This window comes from Mustelus asterias, chromosome 4 (assembly GCF_964213995.1).
Source record: "Mustelus asterias chromosome 4, sMusAst1.hap1.1, whole genome shotgun sequence".
NCBI classification, from domain to species: Eukaryota; Metazoa; Chordata; class Chondrichthyes; order Carcharhiniformes; family Triakidae; genus Mustelus; species Mustelus asterias.
This window is the reverse complement of record NC_135804.1, coordinates 51,675,771-51,689,383: the sequence shown is the minus strand read 5'-3', so window position 1 is coordinate 51,689,383 and position 13,613 is coordinate 51,675,771. Positions and strand designations below refer to the sequence as shown.

The 13,613-nt window shown below is 39.1% G+C and overlaps 1 protein-coding gene across 1 annotated transcript in view; it reads left to right on the top strand.

The window, feature by feature from the left end:
* The window catches only part of rspry1 (ring finger and SPRY domain containing 1), an 85,968-nt gene that overhangs the window by 48,627 nt on the left and 23,728 nt on the right, over positions 1-13,613 (top strand). Inside the window, exons 6-8 of the mRNA XM_078211018.1 lie at positions 5,580-5,646; positions 8,106-8,237; positions 13,310-13,425. Coding sequence (XP_078067144.1) covers positions 5,580-5,646; positions 8,106-8,237; positions 13,310-13,425 — 315 coding nt within the window. The remainder of the gene's footprint in view (positions 1-5,579; positions 5,647-8,105; positions 8,238-13,309; positions 13,426-13,613) is intronic.

Below are 13,613 nucleotides of genomic sequence, written 5' to 3'. Positions count from 1 at the left end.
GGGTAAGATGGGTATAGAGGGATATGGGCCAAATGCGGGCAATTGGGACTAGCTTAATAGTTTTTAAAAAAACGGCAACATGGACAAGTTGGGCCGAAGGACCTGTTTCCATGCTGTAAACCTCTATGACTCTAACTGGTGCGACAGCAATAATCTCTCCCTCAATATCAACAAAACGAAGATAGTCATCGACTTCAGGAAACGTAGTGGAGGGCATGCCCCTGTCTACATCAATGGGGATGAAGTAGAAATGGTCGAGTGCTTCAAGTTTTTCGGTCTCCAGATCATCAACAACTGGCCCCTCTATGCTGATGCTATGGTTAAGAAAGCCCACCAGCACCTCTACTTTCTCAGAAGATTAAGGAAATTTGGCATATCCATTACAACTCTCGCCAATGATTACCGATACACCATAGAAAGCATTCTTTCTGGTTGTATCACAGCTTGGTATGGCTCCTGCTCTGTTCAAGACTGCAAGAAGCTACATAGGGTCGTGAATGAAGCCCAATCCATCACTCAAACCAGCATCCCACCCATTGAAACTGTCTACACTTCCTGCTGCCTCGGAAAAGCAACCAGCATAATTTGGGACTCCACGCACCTCAGACATACTCTCTTCCACTGGAAAACAGATAGAAAATGTCACGACGCGTAGCGACCGACACAAGAACAGCTTCCTCCCTGCTGCCATCAAACTTTTGAATGGACCTATCTCACATTAAGCTGATCTTTCTCTACGCCTTAGCTATGACTAACACTACATTCTGCACTCTCTCCTTTTCTTCTCTATGTATGGTATGCTTTGTCTGTATAGCCCGCAAGAAACAATACTTTTCTTTGTATGCTAATACATGTGATAATCAGCATTTTTACTGGCTGAATATCAATTTAATTTTGGAAGCAGTCAGCAGTCCTTTTGAAATTTTAATAAAGCTTGTGAACAAACTGCCTTGCAGGTAGGTTCACATACAGCCCAGATACATGTATGGACTTATGCAATTGGACCCATGGTAGCCAAAAATTGAACAGAAGACCTTAGTTACCTGTATATGATTACAAGTCCATAATCTCATAGAATGGTTTAGATGATGTCAAACCATCAGAGTAAACCTTTGGCAGCTTATAATCATCATCTTAGCTCTCTAATCACCAAGTGTTATGCTAAACCAATAGAGTTCTATGCTGTGTTCTGGTCTCCAGAAGGATTGGCCACAGTAAATTGCCCTTCATTAGTGTGTGTGTGTGTGTACCCTGTAATGGACTGGCCTCCTGTCCAGGGTGTATCCTGCATCACGCCGAGTGTCTGTCCAGATAGGCTCTGATTCCTCGCAGCCCTAAATTGGAGTAAGCGGTTAAGTGAAGATATAGAAAGATAAATTTACAACTGTATTATTAGAAGTAAGAAGTTATAACTATCAGTTGACACTGAAGAAGCTGTGGCTTATTTCTTTAAGAAAGAAGTCTGAGAGGTGACCTGACAGGTCTTTTAAATCGTGAAGGGCTTCAATAGAATACATGTAGATAAAGTGTGGGAGTCCAGACTAGAAGTTATAAATATGTTAGTTTAATAGGAAATAAGGGTTTACTTAGTGGAAAACTGTGGAATTTACTGTCACATGCAATAGTTAAGGCAAATAACATAAATACATTTGAGAGGAATCAAGATAAATGAGGACAGATTGAATAGAAGGATGTGTTGATGAGGTGAAGAAAGGTAGAAGGGGACTTGTCTGGAGTATAAACATCGGCATAGGCCTGTCTATTAAAGTGCAGCATGTTTACTTAATAAATACACATTGTGACTTCAAATATGGCTGCCCTTTGGCAGCCAAATAATTGTGCATTACACGGAGAACACTTCGCTCATTATAAAACAGTATCATCCAACATGCTGTGAATAGTGTTACTATGTGTCCCTCACTATAGTCCAAGTTACTCTGCATCTTTCACTGGAAAATTGATTACAAAATTTGGTTGAGGATTCAATCATCATTTTGCAAAAAATTCTATACACTTAGTAGCACAAAAATGCAGCAAATATTCAATTTCAAACTATTGCTGTATTGCAGACAATTTAGTTTTTTGCAGAGGTAGCCATTGCTGTCGTGAAAATTTAATAGATGGTTCAAAAAAATTTATGAAATTTGGAGGATATTAAGTAGTTTTATTTTGAACAAGTTTAGAATAATGGAAAACCTGTGCTGAATACAGACAAAATACAAAGTATTAACAGCGCAAAACAACAAACCATTTGGTCCAACAGGTCTATGCTGATGTTCACACAGCCCATGAAACTCATTCCATCTTGCATCAGCATATTCTGCTCCCCCTATTCCACATGTACATGGGTAATGTTCCCTTAAATGCATCTGTTATTCGCCTTAAAATTACTGCATGAAATAGCAAGTTCTACATTCTAGCTGCTGAGTTACAAAATTACCCCAAATCCATATTTATGACCTACAGTTTCAGATTCCCACACAACTGAAAACAAATAGTCGCTTGGTACAGAAATTGAGTACGACTGAAAAAAAGACATGCTGTGTTAGCTTTTTGTCTTGTACTCATCAGGACATTCACATGAATACCAAATCTCAAAAGCAACAAGAATTTATTCTGCATGTGAGTGTTGATTGGTTAACAAGTGGACTCCAGTCTTGTGAATCTGAGTGTGAGATGAAAAGTTTTAACAGCACATCTTTTTTACTGAAATACAACTGAAAACATATATACTACAAACATCTTATTGTACCTCTTCCAAGGCCAACCATCTAGAAAAAACCTTGTTCATTGTTTCCCGTGAGCTATGAACTCTCAGTTCTGAAATCATTATCACAAATTTCTACTTCAGGGTCTCTGGTATCACCATATTATTTCTCTAATGTGGAGACCAGATCACAGCACAGTAATAATGAAGTAAAGGGTCAAAAATTGAGTTTAAACACTGATTCCTTCTTCAGTAGACTGATAATGCCTTTTTATCTGATGTTTAGCACTCCAGGCTTTTTTTATTATTCAAGCAAATTGTGGTGCAGTGTTACTCAGCTTTCCTTTTCAGGAACGTTTCAGATGCAAGGTATTGTCAACGATTTACTGTACTGCATTCAGGCACTCTGCTTTGCTTTGATGTGGACTGCATGCAGAGTTACCACCATGCCGACTGTGTTGCATCGCAGCTTTTGTCCAACAATGCTTTCTGATTCTTTTCAATTAAGTGCTGGTTCTGTTTGGATTCCCTGTGCAATTTTGTGATGCTTTTAAAATTACTCTCCTAACTTTTACTTTTAGTAACAATTAATTGTACTTTTGTGTGATCTTTAATTGGATTGATAATGCCTTGTGTCTTCGGGCTATATTTCATAGCTCGAAACCACCTAGCCAATAGTTCTTTAGCAGGCAAACTAGAATTTGCATCTGTGCTAATAATGAATATTGATAAAGTTAGTACAGCCAAACGGGAATAACAAAAAGATACAAATTAACTCTGTAATCTCTTAATGAATGAACATTCATTGAAGCTCCTTTTCCTCAATTCTTGGGCGTGCAGGACCTTCTGTATTCTGATGTGGTTAGACCACAACTAGAGGGCAGTAAGCAGTTCTTGGCACTTTGCTTTGGGGAAGCTAGATTGAAAGGAGTGCAGGGTAGGTTTTACCAGACTCCGAGGTTAAACTGTGAGGCACAGATGAATGTAGTGTTTTCTGGAATATTTTGGAATTTGAGAGAATTTGATTGAAGTTTACAATGTTAAGGGGAACACAGAGGTTAGATGGAGAACCTGTTACCACTGAGGAGTCTCGATCTGGAGATGTAGTCTAAAAGTTACAGCCATGCCCTTCAGGAATGAATTAAGGAAACAGTTCCACATAGTGTGGTAGAAGTTTGGGACCCTTCCGCAAAAGGCAATTGATAAGTCAAATGTTAATTTTAAATCTGAGATTTAGATTTTTTTTGTTGTCTAAAGATAGTAAGAGATGGAGCAAAGGTGAGCAAATGAATTTGGGTTACAGATCAAACATGATCTCTGTGAATGGTAGAACAGGCAAGAGAAGCAAAATGGCATACTCTGTTACTGAGACTCTTAGGGCACAATCTAACAAAAATCGTAAGTGCCAAACAAGTGAGAAAACTGGAGAGAATCATGGTTTTTTGGGCAAGCTGAGAGTTGCAATCTTATGGCTGCTAGTGCAAAAAAAAGTCAGAGTGCAATTCTTGCCAGTGTGGGGATGGGAAGCCTAATCTCACTGGTGAAGCCAGCTGCTGAGCTCTTGGAGTTGCCAATGTGCAGGCGCCCCAATCTCCCAATGTACTGGGAAATCGCCTCCCATGGACGTCTCCCCCCTCCCACACCACCACCACCACCACGAACATCGGTACTCGCCCCCTTTGCAGAATTCCCTTCTGTCCTGCTTTGCAGAGTCCCTGATTGACACCTCGGCAGAGGCCTCCCGTCCCCTGTCTGTGGCGATCCCGCTGCCATCTCATACCCTGCCACCTCAGGTCCTACCCCCTTGGCACTGACCCTGACAATGCCAGGATGCCCAGCTCTGTCCCTGATCACCTGGGGCTGGAATGGCCTCCAGTCCCACCGCTGAGGCCATTATATCTGGTCTCTGCCGATGGAGACAAGTTGTGATTCATGTCGGTGAGGACCTCAACTGGCAAGCAGGTATGTGCAAGTGAGCCCAGACTCACTAATAACTTTTAAATGATGCCATTAATATTGAAATAGGCTTCAGCAAAACAGTGTAGGTACAATCGGGAGAGGCAAGAAACCGGGTGTATTTTTCACCGCTCGCCACGCTGGTAAGATCTCACCCTTAGTGTATGTGAATATTTTTCATCTATCATGTATCTTGCTAAATTGAAGGCATCTACCTAAGAACTGTTCAGTGATTATTGTAAGCTGGACAGTAAAAATACATCTATCATGTACTGTGTCCTGTTATATTTTTAACTTGAATGTTATTCCTGTTGACATGATGACCAATGTTGTTAAGCCAACATAAAACCATCATTCACTCAGGCTGTAGATGACCCAAGTAATTTTTTTATTATTTGAAACTGAGATGTAATTATTTATATATTTGCTATATGGTAGGCTAGAATTTGTTGCAAGATGATGGATAAACCATTTCTTAAACTTGGTTGTTTTCAAATAGAATATTTCAAATACAACATGTACTTGAGTACAAACCAGTAGAATTTAACTCTATTTTTATGATTATTTGGATGCAAGTGTAATAGCAATCGAGTTATTTATCATGGCTCTGTTTTTAGTACAAGTGTGCTAAAGAATTTTCATTTATCACAATATCTGGACACCCCAAGGTATTTCCTGACCAATGAATTGCTTTCGAAATGTAGTGACTATTTTCAAACCAATTTATTTTTATGCTTCATTTTTGGCAGAAGCCATGAAAATATATTTTCTCCTTGCCTATCCTTTGTTAAGATAAGTGTGCTTCACAATCCACAAAGTCCAAATTGTTTGTCTTGTATTTTAAAATTACACTTAGAAATTATTTGTGGTATCTCATGTACATTTATATTTGGTTTTTGACTCTTTAATATTACAGAGTGGACAGTCTCACCCCACAGTCATGCTTTTCTCCCTTATTGCCCTGGAAAAGTTTGCACAAACAAGTAAGTTTTTGCTTATATGGATATAAGTCTAGTGACAGGATTTTTTAAAAACAAAGTAAATTTGCCATTAAATTGATTGCCATGCTGCGTTGTATTAACTCTGTTCTTCATGTTCCATTTAGTTTAAAAATGAGATGGTTCACAGCAGGCTTTAAAAGTAATTGAACTTGATAAGGCTTTCAGTCCTGCATAAGTCTGCAAGAGTTGAAGGTTCGCCTCCTAAGCACTGCTAATAGTAACATAAAGTCAATACTTTGAGTTCATGCTTATAATGTATATCTACTTTGTATCTGTCTCTGCCTTCAATTCTTGGGGCTGGCTTGGCAATTATGCTTAGCAGCATCTGAGGATCCAATCTAGCTGTTTCAGCCACCCCCTGCCTGCAGAGTGCCCTGGAATTTCATTATAGCCCATGGTTGTGTAGTACTTGCAAAGTTATGGCATTTAACAAGACCAGCCAATTGTGTTCTGTCTGTACTAAAGTTGAGTAGGTTTATCAGCTAACAGTGTAATTGGTTCATTTGGTCCTTTTCATGCGATAAACATTTACTAATTAATTAATGAATTTCAACAACTGTATGCTTATCATAAATAACTGTGGGAGTGTGACATTTACGCACGAGTTAAGCCTAAACCTAATCTATTGGAAAGGAATTTATTTTGCTGTAAATATTTTGTTCCACCTTTTCTTCTTTGAAACAATACAAGCTGCACTGAGAGTTGCCATTGCCTACCCATAAATATTTGCTTGGATGTAGATGAAAATGGAACAGGATGACTCATGACATTTCCACTCAACAGCCATCACTGTTCAATAACACAGTTGATATTTAAGAAATCTTGTGTTGGGAGACTTATTTCCACCATTGTGTGATGGAGCAACTTGGGGCACCAGTAATCATGTCTCTCTGCTTATTTCCCTCATATCCCTGATTTCCTTTCTCTCCCAATGCTTTTCTCCAAAAAAAAACACATTGGTATTCCAATATGATTCCAAATCACTGTCTAAATTGTGAATCTATTTCATTGGAGTTCTTGTAGTGTAGGTTAATTATCTTGCCTTATCTTTGGAATGATAGAATACTGAGATATTCAGCTAAGCTAAATGCAGTAGCATTTGTAAACATTAGTTAAATGCTCTGTGATTTAATGCTGAGACCAGATCTTCAGGAATATGCCAACCAGAGTTGACCAGCTCTTCAGTTACAAGCATTTGGTAAGAAAAAAACCAACAATTGCCACAAAGGAGATAAAAATCTATGCACTGAACAGATAGCAGTTGGTCAGTGAGTGACCAACATGGATTTGTTTTCCGTTCTGCCCCTTTAGGACTATTTTAATGTACGTCTACTTGTATTCAACAGAAACTTTGTTCGTATATATTCTTAAAGCCAAATCTTTTTTTTCCTTTCTGCAATCTTATAACGGTTGCTTTTACAAGACAGCCCTGCACTTATTCCATCAATACTTGTGTCCTTCAGTGTAAACAATCTGATCCAACAATTTGCTTATATGATACTGTACTTGAGTATCATGGGATCTTAATCCATAAAATTGGTTATTAGATGGCTGTTGAACATCTCATGCAAAAGATGGATTTTCATCAATGTACCTGTATGAACCTTGCAAGTGTGGGTGAGATTTATATCTCAATTTGCAGCACTAAAGCAGGCCATTCAGTCTAACGGATCTATCTGGTGCTCATGCTTTGCAGAAGCCTCCTGTCTTTACTTAATCCACGCACCCCACAACTTGCTCTTCTATTCCTTTCTCCGTAATTTGCTTACCTAGCTTCCACTAATGTCTCTGTTCTGTTAGCCTTAGTCACTTCAACTGGCAGCAAGTTCCATATTCACACTATTGAGGAAAGTTTCATTTGAATTCCTTCTTGGATTTATTAATGAGAATATGCATATTTATGGCCCCTCGTCTTGGATTTCCCACAAGTGGAAACATCTTTGCTATATCTACCCCCTTGAACCTCTTCCTATTTTTAAAGACTGCTTTAAATGTTTCACTTTTCAATCCCACCCTGTTCAGCCTTTTTGACAGTGTCCCTCTCCGTTTTGACATCATTTTTGGCATTTTCCCAGTGCTTCTATATCCTTTTTTACAATAAAGTTCTGGTCTCGAAGTGTGAACTAAACACCACTTATGTAAGTTTAAGGCTCAGAGATTGTTAAACATTGGTAACACCAAATGTAAAGAATGCTACTACAAATCCTTATTATTCAGTTGTATGTTGACACCTTGTACACAATTTAAATATTTATGCTTTTCATTTTTTGAAGTTAGAATACTGATTCTGTTTACTTAGCATTTGTGTAATTCATAGCTGATTTGTGTAACTACAAACATTATCAAATGAAAGTGCTCATGTGAGTAAAACATAAAGCATTTTTATCATTTAAATTAGCAGCAGCAGGTACTTGTTGAAACAGTGCAATTTTTAATTGCAGGTGAAAATAAATTAACAGTCTCTGAATCGTGTATTAGTGATCAACTACTTATGCTGGAGTCTTGGGTAAATCATACGGATTTCCTGAAACGGCAGGTTGGCTTCTGTGCACAGTGGAGCCTGGATAATTTGTGTAAGTTTGAGTTTTTTTGCTTGCTTGTCATAAACTGAAACATTTGTCAAGTTTCAGATGGAAACTTGTAATTTTATTGACATTACAGCCTTTGAAAATTATTCATATACTCGCAACTTTAGTAAATAAAACAGTGAGGTGCAATATTATCAATCTCTACTTCTGGGAGTAACTGAGTCTAAAGGCTTCGCCCACCAACTTCCTTGCATTTAATACAATGCAGTCTCCAATGATGCCTCATTTCCACATTCCTCCTTCAACTTTTTTCAATTAAAAAAAATTCTCACTGTTATGAACTGAATTCTAATAACCTTGTAGATGAAAACTTGGTGGCAATCAAACTTGAGAGTATTTAATGAGCAGTTTGAAACCTTTCGCATCCTGCTTAGACAGGTGATGCCTTGTACAATAAGTTGGTATGTACTGTCCAATTCACAACCATGTGATCTCTCTGCAGAGGCAAAAAGCCCATGTCGATTAGGGAGGTGACATTTGGATAATTCTTCTGCCCAACCTAGTTCAGGTGATCAAAATTAATCCAGGAAACCACTTGGTTCTGCGTGGGATGATCACCATCCCAGTTCTTGCTTGAAGTTCAGCAATCAACATTCCCGAGTCCACTAATTTCTGGAAAAAGAGCCATTTCTTAGCTTCTTTGCAATCTTTTTGTATCCTAATGTTTTTGTCAAGCTCTGGGTCATTCACTTTAAAACATGTTTTATGACACATGCCTTGTACGATAATTTGTGCAAAGATAGCTAGAAGCTCAGAAGATTGGACAGAATATAAGTAACAGCAAAGGATGACCAAAGATTAATGAGGGAAAAGCTACAAGAGGAAAGATGGCCAGAAATATTATAACAGTAAACGTTATACAAATATTTTAAAAAGAAACAAATTAACAAAGTGAGCTTTGGTCCTATAAAAAGTGAGTCTGGAGAATTGATGATGGAAAAAGAGGAAATGGTGGATGAATTGTATTTTACATCAGTCCTCATGATGGAGGATACAAGTAACATCCCAGAAGCAGCTAGGAATTAGGAAATAAGAGTGGGGCAGAAACTCAAGATAATTACAATCACCAGAGAAATGGCACTAAGTAAATAGTTGGAGCTGTGGGCTGACAAGTGCCGGGTCCTGATGCACTTCACCCTAGGGTCTTGAAAGAAATGGCTGGGGGGGGTGAGATAGATGATGCATTGGTTTTAATTTTCCAGAACTCCCAAGATTCAGCCAATGTCCCATTTAATCGGAAGATAACAAATGTAACTGTTATTCAAAAAGGGAGGGAGACAGAAAGTGGGAATCTAGAGGCCAGTTAGCTTAACATCTATCATAGTGAAATATTAGAGACTATTATTAATAATAGGTCAACCAGATGTAATAAGTGGTGTGCGACAAGGTTCAGTGCTGGGACCGATATTGTTTACAATTTATATACTTGGGTGAAGGGCCTGGTGGATGGTTGCCAAATTTACTGATGACACAAATAAAGGTAGGAAAATAATTTGTGAAGACGACATAGAGGCTGCAAAAATAGATTGATTCCAGAGGTATGGGGTTTGTCACATGAAGAGAGATTGAACAGTTTCGGCTTATATGCTCCGGAATTTAGAATGAGGTGAGATCAAATTGAGGTATACAAGATGATAAGATATGGATAAAGTAGACATGGAGTGGATGCTTCCTCTTGTGGGGAATTCTATGACGAGAGGTCATAGTCTTAGGAAAAGAGGTAGCAAATTTAAAACAGAGTTGAGGAGAAGCTACTTCTCCCAAAGGGTTGTGAATCTATGGAAAGTGTGATGGATGGACAGTGAGTAAATTTAAGGAGGAGTTAAACAGATTTTTAATTGGTAATGGGTTGAAGGGTCATGGGAAAAGGTGGGAAAATGGGGATGAGGAGCATATATGCCATGATCAAGTGGCAGAGCAGACTCAATGGACTGAATGGCCTAATTCTGCTCCTTTTATCTTATGAACTTATATTGATAGGTTAAGTGAGTGGGCAATAATCTGCCAAATGGAGTAATGTGGGAAAATGTGAAATTGTCCATTTTGGCAGGAGGAGTAAAAAAAGCTATTGTCCAGATGGTGAGAAATTACAGAGCTCTGAGATGCAGAGGTATCTGTGTGTCCGACTGGATCACAAAAGACTACTAATATGAAGGTTCAGTAAGTTATTCGGAAAGCAAATAGAATTTTATTTATTGTGAGGGAATTTGAATACTAAAGTAGGGGGAGTTATGTTTCACTTATGCGGGGCACTAGTGAGACCACATCTGGAGTACTGTGCACAATATTGGTCACATTTAAGGTAGGATGTTAATAAATTGGAAGCAGTTCAGAGAAAGTTTATCAGACCAGTAACTGGATTGGGTGGGGTTATGTTACGAGGAGAGGTTGGACAGGCTAGGCTTCTGTCTGCTGGAGTTTAGAAGGATAAAAGATGACTTGATTGAAACATAGAAGATCCTGACAGGGTGGATGTGGAGAGGTTGTTTCCTCTTGTAGGAGAATTTAGAACTGGGGTCATTGTTTAAAAATAAAGGGTCACCCATTTAAAACGGAGATGAGGCAACATTTTTTCTCCAAAGGTCATACGTCTTTAGAACTTTCTGAAAAGAACAGTTGACTGCACTCACCTTCTGTTCCCTTCATGACTGCCCATCCCCCATGTCTCAAAAAAGCGATTTAAAAGTTTTGGGATTCTTTGACTTTTGATTGAAAGCTGCAACCAGTTACTGAAAGAGTTTTTTTTTCTCCAGTCAATGAATGGTTTCTATCTCCATAATTTAAAACCTCACACAAGACCAGAATGCCAGCATGTGTATTTCTTCCCTTATTCCAAAATAATGACAACCAATGCAAAAAAGATCATGACCACGACTATTCATATTCTTTAAATTCATTTTTATGGGTTGTGGGTGTTGCTAGCCAGACCAGCATTTATTGCCCATTCCTAGTTGTCCCTCAAAAAGTGGTGGTGAGCTGCCTCCTTGAACCGCTGCAGTCCTCAAGATGCAGGTACACCAACAGTGCTGCTAGGGAGGGAGTTCTAGGATTTTGACCCAGTGACAGTGAAGGAATGGCAATATATTTCCTAGTCAGGATGGTAAATGACATGGAGGGGAACCTCCAGGGTGTTCCCAAGCACCTGCTGCATTTGCCCTTCTAGATGGTAATAGTCATGGGTTTAGAAGGTGTTGCCAATTTCTGCAGTGCATCTTGTAGATGGTGTACACGGCTGCCACTGTACGTTGGTGGTGGAGGGATTGAATGTTTGTGAAACGGGTCGCAATCAAGCGAGCTGCTTTTCCCTGGATGGTATAAAGCTTTGTAAGAGTTGTTGGAGCTGCACTCATCCAGGTAATTTGAGATTATGACATCACACACCTGACTTGTGCCTTGTAGATGGTGGGCAGGCTTTTGGGGTGGTGGTGAGATACTCACCACAGGATTCGTAGTCTTTGATTCCTAGTTTTTGACATGCTCTTGTAGCCACACAGTATTTATATGGCTAGTTTGGTTTCTGGTCAATGGTAATCCCCAAGATGTTGATAGTGGGGGGATTCAATGATGGTAATGCCATTGAATGTCAAAGGGTGATGGTTAGATCCTGTCTTATTGGTGATGGTCATTGCCTGGCACTTGTATGCCGCGAATGTTACTTGCCACTTGTCAGCCCAAACCTGGATATTTTCCAGATCTTGCTGCATTTGGGCATGGACTGTTTCAGTATCTAAGGAGTCACGAATGATACTGAATATTGTGCAGTCATTAACGAATCTCCCCACTTCTGACCTTGTGGTGGAAGGAAGGTCATTGATGAAACACCTGAAGATGATTGGGCCTGGGCCATTCCCCTGGGGAACTCCTCTAGTGATGGTCTGGAACTGAGATGATTGACCTCCAACCACATCTTCCTTTGTGCCAGGTATGACTCCAATCAGCGGAAGGTTTTCCCCCTGATTGCTGTTAACTCCAGTTTGGCTAGGGCTCCTTGAGACCATACTCAAATACTGCCTTGATGTCAAGAATGATCACTCACCTCTGACGTTCAACTCTTCTGTCCATGTTTGAACTAAGGCTGTAATGAGGTTAGGAACTGAGTGACCCAGGCAGAGCCTAAACTGTGCATCCGTGAGCTGTAGGCCTATCACGCAGCAGCAGATGGATTTTTAAAACATCCACAGTAACAGCGCTGTGGCAATTGTAAGTAACTCTGAACAATGAAAACCAATAAAATTGGAGGCAACTTCAGAAATGATGCCTATCTTATCCTACTCAGCTCATACACTCGCCATCCCACCATCTTTAGAATTTTAAAATTTAGGACTTGCAGCTACTCTATGTAACCATTTCATATCCCAGTAGATAAGTTTGTTGTTTGAGAACGTGAAACTCCAGCTCTCAGCTGTGATCCTAGTTTGAATCTAAATATACCCATATTTGGACCATGTTGTTTTGTAAAGCAACAGTTATTTAGTCTCAACAAATGCATTCATCAAAACTCATTTACTTTGTTAGCGTTATTAATATTATGAAGATCAGCACTTGGATGTCTATTTCAACCCTCTTGTCGATAGCATTGGGGAGCTCAATGGTTAAGGATGCAAGTACCCTTGAGTGACCCAGCTACTCGGTGTGATTGGGATTCAATATCTGTGCAGGATGAGTCCTACTGCAGTCCAAAAAATTAAAAAATATCTTTCATTAGTCTCCTCTGCTTTTGGTTTATTTTGCAAACAACTGCAGATTTGTCATCCTGTTAAGAGGCGAAGCACAGAAAACAAACATTTTGTTTTTCAGATTCCATTGTTTTAATTTACTCATGTTTTTGCAGTTGTTCTTGAAACTGGAACTAGCTTGAAGTAATATGATTAAGAAAATCTAAAAGCAGCTGCTTGTTTAGAGGATGTAACATGTACAGCGCAGTTGACTCTGCATAATGCACAGCCTAACTAGTTTAAAATTGACTCTGTCTTCACATCCCTTGCTGAAGAACCCAATGTTTCTGGGTGTTGTTTCCTTTAATGCAACCTGTTACCTCCATTTTTTTAATAATGCAGTTTTGAAACCGAAAAGGCAGTTCACATACGAGAAGGTAAATCTCAGCCACGTTAACGCCATGTTGAACAGCAATGACGTTAGTGAATACCTCAAAATTTCACCAGATGGACTAGAGGTAAGTGTGCTTTTTTGTTTACATGTAACACTAAAATTAATTTTATTTCTGTAGTATTTTTGAGGGTATCTGAGAACACATGCAATATCAGTTAGCAATGCCAAAAAAAGCATAAAATTGAGACAAAAAAATTATTCCACTTCTCTGCAGATATTTTATACAAATTTGAGTAATGCGCCTCACATTTT